Source organism: Balaenoptera borealis (genome assembly GCF_965194805.1).
Source record: "Balaenoptera borealis genome assembly, chromosome: 20".
NCBI classification, from domain to species: domain Eukaryota; kingdom Metazoa; phylum Chordata; class Mammalia; order Artiodactyla; family Balaenopteridae; genus Balaenoptera; species Balaenoptera borealis.
Window position 1 is genome coordinate 51,078,040 of NC_138879.1, and position 17,500 is coordinate 51,095,539.

The following is a 17,500-nucleotide window of genomic DNA, read 5'->3' on the forward strand; positions in this document are numbered from 1 at the left end:
GTGGCGCAGTGGTTGAGAATCTGCCTCCCAATGCAGGGGACACGGGTTCGAGCCCTGGTCTGGGAAGATCCCACATGATCTGTGAGCCACAGATCATAAGCCTGTGAGCCACAATTACTGAGCCTGCGCGTCTGGAGCCTGTGCTCCACAACAAGACAGGCCACGCTAGTGAGAGGCCCACGCACCGCGATGAAGAGTGGTCCCCACTTGCCGCAACTAGAGAAAAGCCCTCGCACAGAAACGAAAACCCAACACAGCCATAAATAAAAATAAATAAATAAATAAAATTAAAAAAAGAGAGAGATCCGAAAACTGACTGTTATTTGTTTCTACGTCTATCCCCCAGTGCCTGTGCATTTCTGGGGGCCTGGGGGCTGAGGGGTCTTACCGACCTCCGCCTGGCCCACAGGGCTGGCCCAGAGTAGATGCTCAACGGGTGCTTGTGGGTGATTGTGGAATCAACAGGTAAGTAAACTCAAGGCCACGGGCATGTGTCTCCCATAGGTTGGCCGGCTGCGGCCTCACGGCTGAAGTCTGCAAGGACCTTGCCTCTGGGCTGAGCGCCAGCCAAACCCTGGTGGAGCTAGAATTGAGCTTCAACATGCTCCTGGACACTGGAGCTGAGCACCTTTGCCAGGGCCTGAGACAGCCAAGCTGCGAGCTGCGGCGACTGTTGTAACTGCTCCTCGTTGGCACTACTTTGTGGGGTGGGCACGGGGAGGTAGAGCGAGCTGCCCTACCACCACGGGGCAGAGAGAAGGTGGGAGTTCACAGGGGCCACGAGAGATTCCCGCTGATGCCCTCACAATCCTCCTTGACTTTTGTTCTTATATTAGAAGCTCGCTCTTCTTTCATCCTGTATTGTAGATGCCCTTAATGTTGAAACCCACCAAAGCATCCTATGTCAGGTAACTCTGGGCAATTGGCAGGGCTGATGCAGTTAACAGTGAGATCCAGTCATACCAGTGGAACACGGAGTAAATTACTCATACAAGGTTGATAGGGTGAGTGGGCAGGATTCACGGGGATCACACAGGAGTGAAAAGGGAGTTCGCCTGTATCCTGAGTGGCTCCTTGGCTGCAAGAGGAAAATTTAAATCTCCCAGCTTCCTGCAGGCCAGTCAGGTCTTTATCTCCCTTTAACGTCACCCCAGAACCCCCAAAGGGCCATGGGTACTAGAAAGGGAAACCAGACCCCAGGTACCCCGAGGAGAGGGCCTGACTGGGGGCCCCTATGTGTCTTCCCTGAAGGCTGGTCAGCTGCGGCCTCACGTCCGGCTGCTGCCAGGACCTGGCCTCCGTGCTCGGGTCCAGCCCCAGCCTGACCGAGCTAGACCTGCAGCAGAACAAGCTGGATGACCTCGGCATGAGGCTGCTCTGTGAAGGGCTCAGACAGCCTACCTGCCAACTCACACTCCTGTGGTGAGGCCCTGTGGGTCCCTTCTGGTCAGAGGGCAGGGAATGGGGCTGAGGGTAGCAAGGGATGCAAGTGCTGTGGAATGGGACAGGGGAAGGCAAAGGGAAAGACAAATGCATGGCCAGCCTGGGTTCCTCGCCAGCTCTACCACTTACTTAGGCCGTGTGACTTGGGCGGCTCTTCATCTGAGACTTGATTTCTTTATCTGTCTGATGGGACTGTCATGTCCACTTCATAGACTATAATGGAATAAGATACATGGAAACACTAGGACAGGGCTCAGACAGAAACGGGCTCAGAGCAGCGAGTGCCCAGCCCTCACGTCCGCCCTGCAGGCCCCGAGGGTGATGTTCTGCTCTGAGCGCCACTCCCCACGGCGCCTCCCGGCCATATCCTCTCTCCTCCACCTCCTGACCACACGCCCACTGGCTGTTCCTGGCTGAACCCTTCCCTGCAGCTCCTGGCTGAGGCCCTGTCACACGCTCAGAGAGCTGACGGGCTCCAGACCCTCCACGTCCCGCCCCGTCTGGCCCTGCCCTCGAGCTCTAGTGGGCCCTCGGAGGGGTCTGCAGAGCCTGGGCCCTGGCCGTCCTCAGCCAGGCCTCCCTCGTGGGCTCTCAGGCTGAAGGAGTCGTCAGGGGCAACAGTCTGCAGGTCTCCCAAAGTTGATTCCAACCATACACACCAGGGGAGTACCAGGCCATTCCCCACCAAGCATTTCTGGCCCCATAACGCAAGCCTCTCCAGAGCCTGGCCTTTGCGGGCAGAGCTGGATTCAGGGCCCAGCTCACCGGTTACTGGTCAGATCTGGGCTGCCTCAGAGCAGCCCGCCCTCGGTCGTCCTGCGAAGGTTTCTGCTTCCTTCCTCTCAGAGCCCCAGGACTGACTGGGAGGGATAACCATCTACGCGGGGGGGCTCCATCCCCTCCCTAGGGGACACTAGCTCTGATAGCAGCAATGAGTGAAGCGTGCACCGCCCTTTACAGTGTGCAGGGTCTTTCCCCCTGCCTTGTCCATGGGCTCACAACAGGCAGACCAGGTCCACCTGTGTTAGAGGTGAGGCCACGGAGGCCCAGCGAGGGCAACAGGTGTCCCTGATCTGACGGAAAGCCCAGAACACAAGGCCTATGAGAATGGAAACCGGGCGCTCTCTTCCCAGCAAAACTTCTAGCCTCTGGGCAGGAAACCCCAGGACCTACCCCTGGGTGGTCATTTTGAGGCCATGGGGAATGAGTGTTCTGTGGTGGACGCTGTGAGGCGCTGCCCAGATGCCCCCTGGGAATGAAGATGTAACCCCGAGTCACTGGGAATGCTACTGGCAGCCAGCTACCGGGATGGCCTCTGCCAGCGAGGGCCACCTCACCCAAGGTCGCGTCCCCTCCCTGGTGTGGCCTGCATCCAATGCCTGACTGGTGTTGGGATATAAAGACCCAGCCCCTCATCCCAATTTGGGAGAGCTCTGAGGGGTCATCCCGACTTCAGAGGCCCCTGTAGAGCCGGCTGAGGTCTCCACTGAGACTGCATCGCAACCCAACTTCTCCATCTGCCCAGACCTGCTTCCCGCCTTCCCTCGTCCTGGTGTTGAGCCAGTGAACCTCACTTTACTTTCCATCTCAGAGCCTGATTCCCAGGGAACCCAATCTGTGACAGGTTCCCGTGGGAGGTGGCAGATTCCACAACTGTGAGCCCCGAGGACCTCGGGATCGCATGGGGATCCTGGCCGAACCAGGCTTCCTTTGTGCTTGCAAGCTAGATCAGACCCAGCTGAGCGAGCAGGTGACAGAGACACTGAGGGTCCTGAAGGAGGAGAAGCCTCAGCTGCGCATCTCCAGGATACGGTAAGGTGGGGAGACCCAGAACTCCCTCCTGCCTATCCAGGCCCAGCTGAGTCCTTGAGGCTGGTCCAGAGCCAAGAGATAGGGAAAGAAATGTGGGGTGGAGGCAGAGACAGCAGAGCTGGGAAGAAACCAACAAAGTACAGCAGCCAGAGTGAGGTCTGGTTGTTTGTTTAGTGCAAATAGAATCATTCAACTCCTCTGCTTAAACCATTCCATGAGATGAAAAAGATGAACAAATGGAAAAAAGTGCATGGGTGCGTGGGTGAGATTTGGAACATGGAAAGCAATGACCACGAGGGGGAGACAAAGACAAAGAGAGAGGGCCTTGGAGGGGAAATACCACCCCCATGCCCCCCCATACACCTACACACATATACACACACTCCAGGCTTGAGAGGTGAGCCCCAGAGACGGGAGAGTCCCTCTTCCTCCCCGGGGAATCTGCTGCAGCTCCATGCTTTCCCTGTTTTGTCTATCTCGGCCCGTGACTGCAAAGGTCATCTGTCCCCAGGTCCTTGGGTGCCAGGCCTCGCCTAAAATGGAAAGGAAGGGGCTCCCAGGCTTAGGAGGAGGACCCATTCATCACAGAACAACATTCCCTGCAGCCCCACAATGTGTTAGGCACCCAGCAGTGAACAAAGACCCAACTTCAGGGGCTCAGCCCAGCAGTGAGACAGGTACAAGTTATCCCCCCGCCTGCAGAATTACACTCGGGCTCCTGTGAGCACATTGATGGGCCTACTGGACTCTATCCAAAGCAGCTGAGCTGAGCTCTGAACGCTGGGAGGGGTTAGCTGGGCCGAGAAGGGGTCAATTCCCGGCAGAGGTCTTTGTGCCGATCAAGAGTCTGCTGCCCGATGTGCACAGAAGCCAAGACTAGGACACCAGCTTTTGAGAAAGGAAAGGGTTTTATTGCTAGGTCAACCAGCAAGGACACAGGGGGTGAGGCTCCCACATCTGTCTTCTCGATCCAGGGTCCAGGGTGACATTTAAAGGGTTAGAGAAATTTCACACTTGGAAGCTGACTGGCTAGAATCGAATCAGCCATACAAGCTACTTGCGCGGCTGGAAGCCAGATTTTCCTTTTTTGAAGGACTTCTTACTCCATAAAGGGCTCCTGTGGCAACATTTCTATTCTTTGAGTTCCACAGACTGAAGATTCTTGGTTCTGGGGTCATCTTGGCGACATGGGTTCCCATGGTCTTGCACATGTGCAGTGCTGTCTCTGTAAAATAACTCAAGGCTGGATTAATCAATCAACATATTTAAGGAGGCAAAACCAGTTTCAGCTGGTCCACGTTTTACTTTCAGTAGAGGCACTGAGCTTAGCTTCTTTGAGGAATAGGAGGCTAGGGACCTGGAGCAGGGCTACTCAAAGTGTGGTCCGCAGACCAGCAGCGTCAGAATCGCATCACCTGGGCGCTCGGTAGAAATTTCCCCACTCCAGACCTGCTGAGTCAGAATCTCTGGGGTGGGCCTGGGAATCTGTGTTCTAACCAGCCTCCAGGTGATTTTTAACACCAGCTTTAGAACCACTGGTCTAGAGGTAAGTGAGCAGTTGGAGTGGCACAGGTGAGGCTGGGGGCGGGGGCCAGGGGCACAGGACCTAACACCTTTGGGGCCATGTTAAGAACTTTTTATCTTACCCCCCAAAGCAATAGACATTTCAGGGCTTTAGCAGTGAAGTGCTGCCAGATTCACACTTTCAGGTCAGCTGCTGAGTGAAAAATGGACCAGAGGGAGTCAAGAGCAAAAGCAAGGAACTCTTTAGGATGATGCAGTGGTTTGAGCCACAGATGCCAGGGCCTGGGACCAGGGTGGAGGCCGTGGAGGTGGAGAGAATAGAAAAGAAAATAGAGAATACAAAAGAGCTGCTTTGGAGGTGGTGTCAAGGTGATTAATTAAAGTGATCAATCAGCTCTCAGAGCGGCCGAGGGAGAAGTCAGGACAATACCCCAGTTCTGGCATAAACAGCTGGGTGGATGCGGGCCATTCGTGGAGACAGGGACTATGGGAGAAGCCCAACGGGGACCATGAGTTTAAATTCAGATGAGTTGAATTCAAGTGGGGATGTCATGTAGACAGCCCCCAGCATCCTCCCAAGATCTCAGGGAGAATGAATTCCGTCTAGGAAGCCAAGTCTGACGATCCCTAATGAGGGCCCAGGTGGAGGAGGGACGAGTGATAACATGTCCTCACTCAAGCAGCAGAGACAAGAATCAGGTAGTTTGAAGGGGCCAGGCTGGGAGCACCACGATGTGGGGTTGCAGGAGGGTGGTGGTAGCTTTGAAAGGTCACTCCCTCCAACCCCCTGCCTCTGGAGTGGGACGGGGCAGGACACCCACCTAGGAGAGACTGCGAGATCTTCTACTTCCGGAACCTTGCAGGATTTCTGCTTCCCTCTCTCCCAGCCTCGGTGGCTGGGGCTGCCCCTCTCCCGAACATCTATAGCATGTCTCAGACTCTGAACCGGAGCCCAGTCTTCCAAGGTCCGCTCTGGGCTTCGGAGGCCTGGGAATCACCTCTCCATCCCTGCCCATCCATCTTTTGAGCCATGGTCCTCTCACAAGCTGCCCACCCAGGGCATGCTGGGAAGAGCGACCCTTCTGGGAAGTGGGAAAGGGGAGGGAGGAGGGTGGGGGCCAGCGGGGCAACGGGGTTAAGCCTCCTCAGGTAGCAGGCAGACCAGTCCTGGGAGCGGCCCCTCCGTGGTCCAGCCCCAGGGGGCGGGGGGCGGCCAGGCAGGAGAATCTAAAGCTGGCCACTGCCCTGTCTGTTCCAGAGGGAAGCGCCCCTGAAGTAGCACAGGTGGAACCCTTCTGTCTGTCGTCTCCTGCCCCTCTGGGGGACTGACCCACGGAGTCTCTGGGGACCGAGGATGACTTCTGGGGTCCCCCAGGGCCTGTGGCTACCGACGTAGTTGACAAACAGAGGAGCCTTACCGGTGAGTGAGGGGGCTCTGCCTGTCCCCCACCCCATCCTGGGTCCCCACAGAGAGTCTGCTCCCCACTCATGGCCCACTGGGTCCCCCCCGGCCCCCTGCCAAGCCACCATGCAGGGACAGGGCTGAGATACTGGGTTGGTGCTTTTACTATGGAAAAAGAGGTTTTGCTACAAAAATTTTTTAAATAGACACAAAAGTAGAGTCCAGAGAACTTCCACATACCCATTAACCAGCTTCAACAACCATTTTTGCCAAATTTGTTTCAACTATTCACTTCCCCCCTCCTTTTTGTTGTTATTTTAAATCCAAGGCATCGGGTGATTTTATCCTTAAATATTTTGTGATACCTTTCAAAAAGTACAAATAAAGACCTTTTCTTCCATAACCACAATGCCATTTTCACATCTCACAAAATTTACAATAAGCCTTTTGTATCATCTAATACCCAATCCATATTCAAATGTGCTCAATTGTCTAAAGTGTGTCTTTGCAGATGATTTGTCCTAAACACGATCCAAAGTCCACTCATTGTATTTGACTTATGTCTCAAATCTCATCTAAATCTCTTTTCATCTATATGCTCCTGTTTCATTAATATCTACTGTGTGCTAAGTTCCATGCTAGTAACAGGGGGGGCCCTGAGATGGATATGACAGCCCTGCCTTCCAGGGTTTACAGTCATGAGTAATAAATTATAACCATTGTCATGATCTCTCACATAACACATTGCCGTTCACCGTCACAGACATTATCACAGCTGGGAGAGACTATCACTCCCAACTTAACATCTACAGAAGCTGACATCTACCATTTACCAGATGGGGAACCTTGGGAAAGTCACTTAAGAACACTGTAAAGTGTTGTTTTCAGCTCCAACGGTTTATCATTAATATTACCATGCAGATTGTTATTTATTATTGGCAAATAGCCCTTTAAAAACAAGAACACTTTCCTATTTCATTATCATCATCATCGTTACAGAAACAGCCAGCCACCCCTAGGCATGTATTAAGCTATCCACATGCATTAGGTCACTGATTACTCATGACTGTACCCTAGTTACAGATGGGGAAACTGAGATTAGGGGGGTTCAATATCATTCTCAGGGATCCACAGTCAGAGAGCAAAGGAGTCAGTATTCAAACCCAAATCCATTTGACTTCAACGTCTGGGCTTAGAGCCACTCCACAGGATCCGTAGTGCCTGGCACAGGATCTGGTAGATGCTCAGTGAATTTGTGTAGAGTAATTCAGCGTCCACTTCTCCCCATTTTTCCCAGAGTTCACTTCCCCGTGGCCAGCTTCTACCACTGGCCCAACACCGGTCTCCGCTTTGTGGTGAGAGGGCCAGTGACCATTGAAATTGAATTCTGTGCCTGGGACCAGTTCCTGAACAGGACATTCCCACAGCACAGCTGGATGGTTGCAGGGCCTCTGTTTGACATCAAGGCTGAGCCAGGAGCCGTGGCAGCTGTGTACCTCCCTCACTTTGTGGCCCTCCAAGGTGAGCAAGAGGGAGGTGCGGAAGCAAGGTGATGGTGGTAAGAACGGGCCTGAATGAGGCTTTGGATGGTGATGTCCTGAGGGAGGAACTCGTGGTTTCCTTAGGGAGCCTGAGAGAGGGTTGCAGAAGTGGAGACAGCTTTCCTCTCATTCCATGGTGCTCTGGGCATATCTTTCTGAAGCAATTTTGTCCCCAGGCTCATAATTATTTTTGCCTGAATTACTTGAAAGTTTCCCTAAATAGAAAGTACAATAAAAACTAGCATTTATTAAGTTTTCTTTACATAGATTGGAAACAGATTATATACTCAGTTGAGATTTTCAAAAAGATTTTTCAAAGATAGGACTATTTACAAAGTAAGGCTAAGTGAACTAACTAAGGTTAAGTGAACTAACAAGGAATGTTGGGGTCCCTGGAGACTAATGACAAATGGGAAGCCATTGCTTCTCCTACAGGCAGGGAGAAGAAACAGTGTCACCAGACTCCATTTGCAAGCTGGAGCCATGAAAGAGGGGCTTTCCAGAAGGAGATGTAGTCATAAAGGGTAACGCAGTTACCTCTGTCGCCTCCAAAGACTTCCCACAGAGAAAGTTCCAAGAAATATAAGCTCACAGTCAAAAATTACAAACAGTCAACAAGGCACCATAAATGAGAACCAGCAGAAACATAGGTACCAGAATTGGTCCCATTAAATAAATAAATAAATAAATTTAAAAAAAAATTTTTTTAAATAAAATAAGAATGGGTCCCGGGACTTCCCTGGTGGTGCAGTGGTTAAGAATCCACCTGCCAGTGCAGGGGACACAGATTCGATATCTGGTCTGGGAAGATCCCGCATGTGGAACAGCTAAGCCCGTGCACCACAGCTGCAGAGCCTGCGCTCTAGAGCCCACGAGCCACAACTACTGAGCCCGCGTGCCACAACTACTGAAGCCCACGCACCTAGAGCCCGTGCTCCACAACAAGAGAAGCCACCACAATGAGAAGCCCGCGCACCACACGGAAGAGTAGCCCCGCTCGCCGCAACTAGAGAAAGCCCGCGCAGCAACAAAGACCCAACACAGCCAAAAATAAATAAAATAAATAAATCTATTTTAAAATAAATAAATAAATAAGAATTGGTCCCATAAAGACTTCAGACATTTTGTGTTATCAGAAACAGAACACAAAATACGTATGTTTCATTTGCTTAAAGAAATAGTCTAGGGGAAAAAGCAATAAACCATCAAAAATGATAAATCAAATTTGGTAACAAGCTAATTAAAGAAAATAGGAAAACATAAAGAAAAAAAAAAGATTAAGTGACATGGAGGATACCATGAGAAGGCCTAACATACATCTAATCAGAATTCTGGAAGGATATGGTAGAGAGAATGGAGAAGATGAAATAGTCAAAGAGAGAACTGCCAAGAAATTTCTAGGATTGCTAAAAGATGTGACTTCTCAGAATGAGAAATCCAAAAAATCCATGGGCTATGACAGAAACATGAAAAGGTGTTGCTTCAAAGAAAAACTAGTGGAAAAGGGAAAGTAATTATACTTTCCAAATTATACTTTGGAAAAGGGATGGTAATTATAGTTGTATTTGGTGAATTCTTCAGCATTTTTTCAGATTGTATACACCACTGTGGTATTACCTTCACACACAAAAAAAAGCAATTAATACGCTCTGCATGGCCCCTTCTGGGATTAACGTCAGTCAGCAATGTTCTGATTGGTGCCCGTGCAGCCTAAGGGCTTTGTCTGGTTTGCTGGATGTCCCTCTGCTGCCCAGAAACCACTGCATTGCAGCAGTTGCCAAGCAACTCAGGGATGGAGCTAGGACTCCAACCTTCATCCCGTAAACTCTGTCTTCATCTCAGGCTCATCAATGTCCATGCCTGGTCAGATGTCTTGGCTGCAAATCAACTGTGGCTGATTTAGGCAGAAAAGGAATATATAGGAAGATTCTTGAGTAGCTTGTAGACTTAACAAAAGATTAGGCAACAAGTCTTTCAAAAAAAAAAAAAATGGCAGTGACCAAAGGATGCTAGAAACCGAGAACATAGCCAAGGTTACACCAAGAAAAATAGGAAGAGACCTGTGCTGCAGGCACAAGGGTATACTACCCTTGGCCACTCCATTTCCTCACTGCCCCTTCCTCCTCCTTGCCCTCCACCTGCCTGGAGTCAAACCTGTCAGCATCACTCAATGGCCCTCACAGTTACAGAATCCATACCAGCCAGGTAACCATGGGGTCAATAGCCTTCCCAGCTCCAGGGCCAGGGACTGGGACTCTGTATGGGTTTGGCTACAGGGAGTTTCTGCAGTGCTCCCACCCTAGAGACAGTATTGCCCAAAGTCCCCACATGATGGCTTCCCTGGCTGGGCCCCCCAGGAAGGCCACTGAGCCTGCACCTGGGGACATCACTCCCCCAGCCAAGCCAGACTCAGTGAGGGCACTAAGTCCTTGCCTCTTGAATCCATTCTTTGACAGGGAACTACGTGGACATCCCCCTGTTCCAAGTGGCCCACTTCAAAGAAGAGGGGGTGCTCTTGGAGAAGCCAGCCAGGGTGGCGCCATATTACACCGTCCTGGAAAACCCCAGCTTCTCGCCCGTGGGAGTTCTACTGAGGGTGGTCCACGCTGCTCTGCGCTTCATTCCCACCACTTCCACTGTGTTGCTCTACCATCACCTCCATCCTGAAGAAGTCACCTTCCACCTCTACCTGATCCCCAGTGACTGCTCCGTTCCGAAGGTGGCAGTAAGAGCCAGAAAGGTCGGGCCAGGGTGGGCTGACAGCAAACAGGAAATGTAACCAGAGAGCCCCCTAGATGGGTCAACTGGGAATAAGGATGGGCCTCTTATAAGCAGGAGCCTTGGAGTGGGTGAATAATCCTGCCCCTGCTCCGCCATGGTCTGGTCTGGCTCCCTAAGGTCTCCTCCAGCTGGCTTTGCTGCTCTGTCACTCATCTCTGGACAAGCCTCTTCCCAGGAGTCAAAAGATGAGCGATCTCCATGCTTAGAACTGTCTCCTTTCCCCCATTCCCATGTCTTCTCCAGCAACGCCCCGATTCCCACCCTGAGTATAGCAGAGGCCAAGCATGGGGCTCTCTGTGTAGCAATGCATGGGGGGTGAGGGGCCAGCGGGGGTGGTATAGCCCCCTCCACCAACACACACACACGGAAGCACCATCTCACTTTGTTCAGACCAGATTCCGTAGGGTGGGATCTCTGGGATGCCAGACATACCTCCTCCCTTGATCCTTGTTCTGTACACTCCTCAGGCCATAGATGACGAAGAAAAGAAGTTCCACTTTGTGCGAATACACAAGCCGCCCCCGCTGACCCCGCTTTACATGGGCTCCCGCTACACTGTGTCTGGTTCGGAGAAGCTGGAAATAATGCCGGAGGTGAGCCGCCCAGATGTTTGGCCCTCACCAGGGTCAGAGGTCATGCTTGGGGATACCTGTGGGCAGGTCTCAGAGCTTTCCCAGGGACGGGGTGAACTGGGGTTGGGCAGACATCGAGTGGGATTTAGGGTGAGCAGGAATGCTTCAGAGATTGGGAGGAAGGGAGTTGGGGGCAGGATCACACTCAGGATGGAGACAACATTGGGAAGGGCTGGGCTACAGGGTGTCAATGATCTCCAGTCAAAACCACCATGAACACACCTGCAGCTGAAGACGCTGGGTTTAGGACTCGTGGCAGGGGGAGAACACACACCCTGGGGAACCACGGGGCCTCTCAGTACAAAGGTAGGGAGAACCTATTATAGGATCTGGGCCTTGGTTGGGTAATTTGGGGGAAGGTCTAAGGAAATGGAGGTTTGCTCTAGTTGGGTGTTATCAGAAAACAGGGGCAATTCTGTGAGTGGGAACCTCAGCAAATCTTATCTCTAGGCAGGGCAGACCCAACAAGGATAAAGCTGTAATTGCTTAAATAGCAGTCACTCGTTTAGCTGGGAGGGCGGAGATGGAGGAAGAAGGATCTGGGTTAGAATGTGTGAACAGTACATTTAAGGATGAGTCCTGACTCATGCATGGGGTACCCAGCTGTGCTTATCCTTCTGAGGGTTTGTGGAACATTTAAAGAGCAGTGTCTAAAGGTGGCAGTTACTTTCAGTACAGGAGACGGTCAGAGTGTTCCTATGGGGTTGAGCAGGGCCAAGAATGTGTCAGGGGGAGAAAGACCTTATTCGCAGGATGAATCGTGGCTTCTCACAGGGAGGTTCTTTCTCTCTGCAGGAGCTAGAGCTCTGCTATCGGAGCCCCAAAGAATCCCAGCTGTTCTCTGAGTTCTGCGTTGGCCATTTGAGGTCAAGGATCAGGTTGCAAATGAGAAACAAGAAAGATGGGACTAGGACTTCCCTGGTGGCGCAGGGGTTAATAATCCGCCTGCCAATGCAGGGGACACGGGTTTGAGCCCTGGTCCGGGAAGATCCCACATGCCGCAGAGCAACTAAGCCCGTGTGCCACAACTACTGAGCCTGTGCTCTAGAGCCCGCAAGCCACAACTACTGAGCCCACGTGCCACAACTACTGAAGCCTGTGTGCCTAGAGCCCGTGCTCCACAACAACAGAAGCCACCGCGATGAGAAGCCCATGCACCGCAACAAAGAGTAGCCCCCACTCGCCACAACTAGAGAAGGCCTGCACGCAGCAACAAAGACCCAACACAGCCAAAAATAAATAAATAAATTAATTAATTAATTAAAAAAAAAAAAAAAAGAAAGATGGGACTGTGGTATGGGAAGCCTTGGTGAAACCAGGTAAAGTCAAGTCCAGGGAGCACAAAGGTGGGAGAGAGAAAGTCAATCAAAGTGTATGTGTATGTGTGGGGGGAAGTTTGTATTATCACAATTTGCTGATGAGAAGAAATAGTCCAGGGAGTTGTGTGGCATTTCCTAGTTACATAACACCTGGTATGACCAGAATTTGAACTCAAGTTAATCTGACTCTAAGCCCTGTGCTCTCTCTCGCGCACGCACCATGTCTCCACCCTGCCCTTGAATTCATAGACTTCGACACCCACAAGGTTTTTGGCAAAGTTTCTCATGAGAGCTTGGATGTTAAATGAAAGAGTAAGAACTAGATAGTTGCAAAGTTGTGTGGATTAAGCCGGTTTGGGCAATATCAGATACTCTAACTGGGATCATTCAGGTGTTTTCAAGGGACGCAAGAGGGAATCCAAATACTGAACTTTCAGGAATGGAAGAAGCTTTACAGTCTCTTAATCCAACACCAACACGCCCAAGAACCAAAATCTCTTGGACAGTCCTTCTTAGGACAGTCAGACTTTGTCAGTTGTTGGTCACGCTGCCTCTTGAGCTGCTACAAACAGGTGTCATGGTGTGGCAGAAAGAGAATGAGCTTTACCCAGTCATGGCTTGGGTACAGACACAGGTAGAGAACTCACCAGCCCCACTGGGGCCCTTACTTGCTGGGTGATTTTGAGAAAATTACTTAACTCATCGGATGCCCTACAAATGCAGGAATTCTGATAACAACCTTATGTGTGTCCTTTCACACCTTTTTCCTATCTCTATAATCATATATGTTTATATAGGGACTAACAAAGTCTCTCCTTGACCAAACTTAACTTGGGTTCCTCTGAATCCTCTTCCCAACTGGGCCTTAACTTTTGGACTTCTGTGTCTTTCTTTGCATTGTCCAATTTTAGCTAGAATCCTGCTAACTTAGTTTATCCAGAATTGCCCACCCTTGCTATCTGAGCAAATTCCTCATCCGCCAGCATCCTCCAGGTGATATCTGATCACTCTGGCCTGCCATCAGCAACAATCCTGCAGCAAAGAATTACCCTGTCCTGTTAGTAATTTTCCACCCACTGACAAACACACCACTGGCACCACTACCACTACCCCACCCCCCAGCCACCCCACTCTGCTCCTTGGCTATAAATCCCCAACTTTTCCTTGTATTCACAGTTGAGCCCAATCTCTCTCCCCTCCTGCCAAACCCTATGGCAGCAGTTCCTATACCTATCACAATAGTCCTTGATAAAATCTGCCTATTTGAACAATTGTCATGAATAATCTTTTAAACAATACATGCAAACACACACACAGGGTTTATGACTGTCTTATAAAAAATAGGATCAAACGTGTAAGATCTACCTCCCCCTCACCCCACACCCCACCCCCCGCCAAACTCCTCTCAGTCTGCTCCTGCTGTTACCAATTTGGCCAACAATCAGGTGTGCCATTATCCCAACCTGGAAGAGAGGGCCTGACCTTTACCTGGTTGTCTCCCCAACTTCCTTGGTTCACAGAAGACATGTGCGATCCTTCAGAATCTCAGATCATGGACACTGGAAATAACACTGATCCTTTTGATTTGCAGGTAGGTCAGCAAAAGGTAATCTAGGCCCCAGTGATGGAGCTGGGACCCATTCCAAGAAGGCCTCTGTGAGCCAGGGAACCATCCACAGCTGAGCACAGGGCAGGTTCATTCACTCACACCAACATTCCCACTTATAAGGGGCCCATCCCTGTCTAGGTATCCCTCGGGCTGCATTTCATGTTTGCCATCAGCTCACCCTGGCGGTCACTGGGGATCAGCTAGAGGTGGAAGGTGACTTCCTCAAGATGGAGGTGATGGTAGAGTTAACACGGAGGAGGTGATGGGAATGGATCATTCTCAACAATAGTGGAAGATTGGGGGTCCTCCAGGATCATTGTGTTGAGATGAATCCACCCTAGATGAATTTTCTTTCTCTTTAAAGTGAGCTACTTAGAACAGGGAAATGTCCCATGACTCCCATCAAAGAATTTGTTCAAGGGTCATGGATTTAATGCTTCCTCTGGGTCAGGCCTTCGCTGGGGTGGTGGGAGCCCTAAGCTGATCTCAATGCCTCTAGTGAGAGAATCCCTCCCGTGGGAAGAAGAGTTTGCTAGGGCTAGGGCCCCTTAGAGGCTGCTGGCAATACTTGTCTCAATGATGAGATAACTGCAGACTTAAGCTTTAAGCCATGCACATACTCTGGTCCAGGCCCTAATCGGTCCCAAGGAACCTGTGATCACCTGCACTGTGGTGGGCTCTATGGCTGTGGGGACCCATCGAGTGCTGCTGGCAAGTTAGCCTCAGGCAGATAGGGAACCTGGAGGAGGAAAGCAGGAGAGGAAGAGGAATGGCTAGATGGGAGCATAACACTAGGTACAGAACTTGAGGGTGAAACCAAGCGGGGCCCTGTGGGGCTCCCGGGGACAGAGGCCCTTTTTTGTCCCCCGTTTCTTGTAGGCAAGACTCCAGCCTCCATGACCTTCCCTGAGTTCCAAAGGGCAGATTCAAACAGTTGCTAATCAAGGGAGAAGCAGCCAAGAAACCACTTGAGACAAGATTAAAGGGACCAGAGAAGCTCATCAAGATTAGGAGATCCAACCAGCTGAGACGAGATTAAGGGAGTGCAGGCCCTGCTCACACCCTAATCTTGTTGGAGACCCCACCTTTGAACCACTGTTATAAAACCCCTCATCAAATCCTCCTGGGTCAGGACACATAGTTTTCTGAGGCAGAAGCCAATGTGTCCCCCTTTGCCTGGCAAAGTAACAAAGCTATCCTTTTCTACTTCACCCAAAACTCTGTCTCCAAGATTTGATTTCTGCACCGGTGTATAGAGAGGCCGAACTTTCGGTAACAAGGGGAAGAGGCTGGCAGCACTATGGGCACTGGGTATTAGGAGTCCTGGCTCTGTCCCAGGTTTCCTAGCAACCGCTGTTGAGCAGGTGGTTGCTAGGCAATGTAGGGCCATCCAGACACTTGGATAAGGTCCTTAGTCTGCGTGGGCACCAATCAGAACATTGCAGGGTATTGTTAATCCTACAAGTGGCCACTGGCTCCATTTCTTAGATTTTCTCATCTGTTAATTGCTTTTGTTGCACAAAAAATAATATAACAACGGTACACAAAGTCTGGAAAAATGAGAAAGAAATTGCCCCATGATCTCACCATCCAAACAATTCAAAAATGACCATATTTACTCTTTTCACTTCAGCCTTTCTCTGCAGGAATACATTTTCATCTTGTTGTCATCCTAGCACACGTGGTTTTAAATCTTGCTTTTTTGACTTTGATTTAGATCATCACAAGCATCCCTCAAGCTACTTGAGAGTTTTCAGAATAACCTCTCCGATGGTTGTGCACGATACCGTGCAGTGGATACACCATCATTTAATTAGCCATTCTCCCTCTTGTTCCGACATTGAGTTTGCTCCAATTTTTTGCCATGACAAACAGTACGCATCTTTCTGCAGAGAGCTTTTCTTTATCCTTTAGATCACTGTCTTGAAATCAGTTATTAAGGAGTGAGATGATTGTATCAAAGGACATGGATATCCTCCTGACTTTCTATGTCTTGCTGAATTGCTTCCCTCAGAGGTGGTACCAGTTTTCTCAGCACTGACAAGGCTGACCCATACGAGGGTTCCCTTTTTTCTGCATCCTGCCCAACATTTGTGATTTTGATGATAGCCATTCTGACAAGTGTGAAGTGATCTCTCATTGCTGTTTTCCGGACATTTCATTGAAATGGAATCATACACTCCGTGTCCATGTTCATCTGGTTTTTTTCACTTAGTGTAATGTTTTTGAGGTTCATCCATGTTGTAGCACATTTCAGTAGTTCACTCCTTTTTATTGTTGAATATTATCCAACTGCATAGATAAACCACACTTTGTTTATTCATTCACCATATGACGGACATTTGGATTGTTTCCAGTTTGGGGCTATTACCAGTAACACTGCTATGGACATTCATGTAGTCTCTAGGTAGACATATGTTTTCATTTCTCTCAGACAGAAAACTGGGGGTGGAAGTCCTGGGTTGTAAGGTAAGTGAATGTTTAAATTTTTATGAAATTTACCAGACTGTTTTCCAAAGTTGCTGCACCCTTTTACATTCCCAACCACAGTGTATGTGGGTTCCATATTCTCCACCTCTAGCCAACTAGAAGCTCTTTCAGCTAGACTTGCTAAACTGTGAGCATGTGATCCTGCTGCTGCTAACAGCCATTCAATCATTGCGATTCATTCAACAAATTTTATCTGAGTACCTACCACTATGTAGTAGGCTCTTGCCCTGCAAGAAGTCCCTGACCATCTGTAAGATGGAGAGACAGCACCCTGGTGACATTGTTTCAGCACACTGGTCCTGGTTCCCCCTGGGCCTTTCAGTGGCAGGAGGGAATGAGTTCCCTGATGGCAGTTTGAGTCTGGTCTGCTGCGACTGACAGGGCCTGCTGGTGCACCCCTCCAAACCACTGGGACCCAACTAAGTCCTAGTGGCTGCTCTCCCCACATACCACAAGGAAACACCCACCAGCCTTGGAACCTTGGGTGCAACAGAGGTGCCAGGAGATTGTGGTACCCAGCAGTCTGTGGCAGTACCAGTGGAAGCCATGCAAGGGCCTTGGGGATGCCAAGAGGAGCCTGGGGATGGGGGCGGAGGGGGTGGACCGGCTCAGGTATGGCAACCTTTGAAAGTACTTGTTCCTAATCTAATCATATGTGAGACACCCAAAAGACTGGGATACTGCGTTCGTGGGTGAGGAGCAGGAGGAAAAGCACCACCACGTCAACCGAGCTACCTCTGGGCCTCGGGATTGTGGGAGCCTTTATTTTGCTACCCTTTTTGCTATAGTGCTTTCTAACTTTCACGTTTTCTACAAAGATTATGTATTAGATTTTTCATGTATTAAAATTTAAAATTAAAAAAAGACCCCACAATATTTCTCTTAAAAGGAGAAATAACTCCTCGGGGAAGCTCCGCGCGGAGCTGGGATCCTGGCCGCCTGCACTT

The 17,500-nt window shown here is 50.2% G+C and overlaps 1 protein-coding gene across 1 annotated transcript; it reads left to right on the forward strand.

Annotated features, from left to right (window-relative positions):
* Positions 1-425: 425 nt before the first annotated feature.
* NLRP1 (NLR family pyrin domain containing 1) lies at positions 426-17,418 on the forward strand (the record flags this gene model as incomplete). The annotated part of the gene is given in 11 exon segments (XM_082374461.1): positions 426-436; positions 481-675; positions 1,252-1,423; positions 3,167-3,255; positions 5,387-5,478; positions 6,038-6,105; positions 6,109-6,203; positions 7,479-7,702; positions 10,179-10,441; positions 10,971-11,096; positions 11,931-17,418. Coding segments are annotated over 11 exon segments (1,512 nt in total). The 3' UTR covers positions 12,108-17,418.
* Between the last annotated feature and the right edge of the window lie 82 nt (positions 17,419-17,500).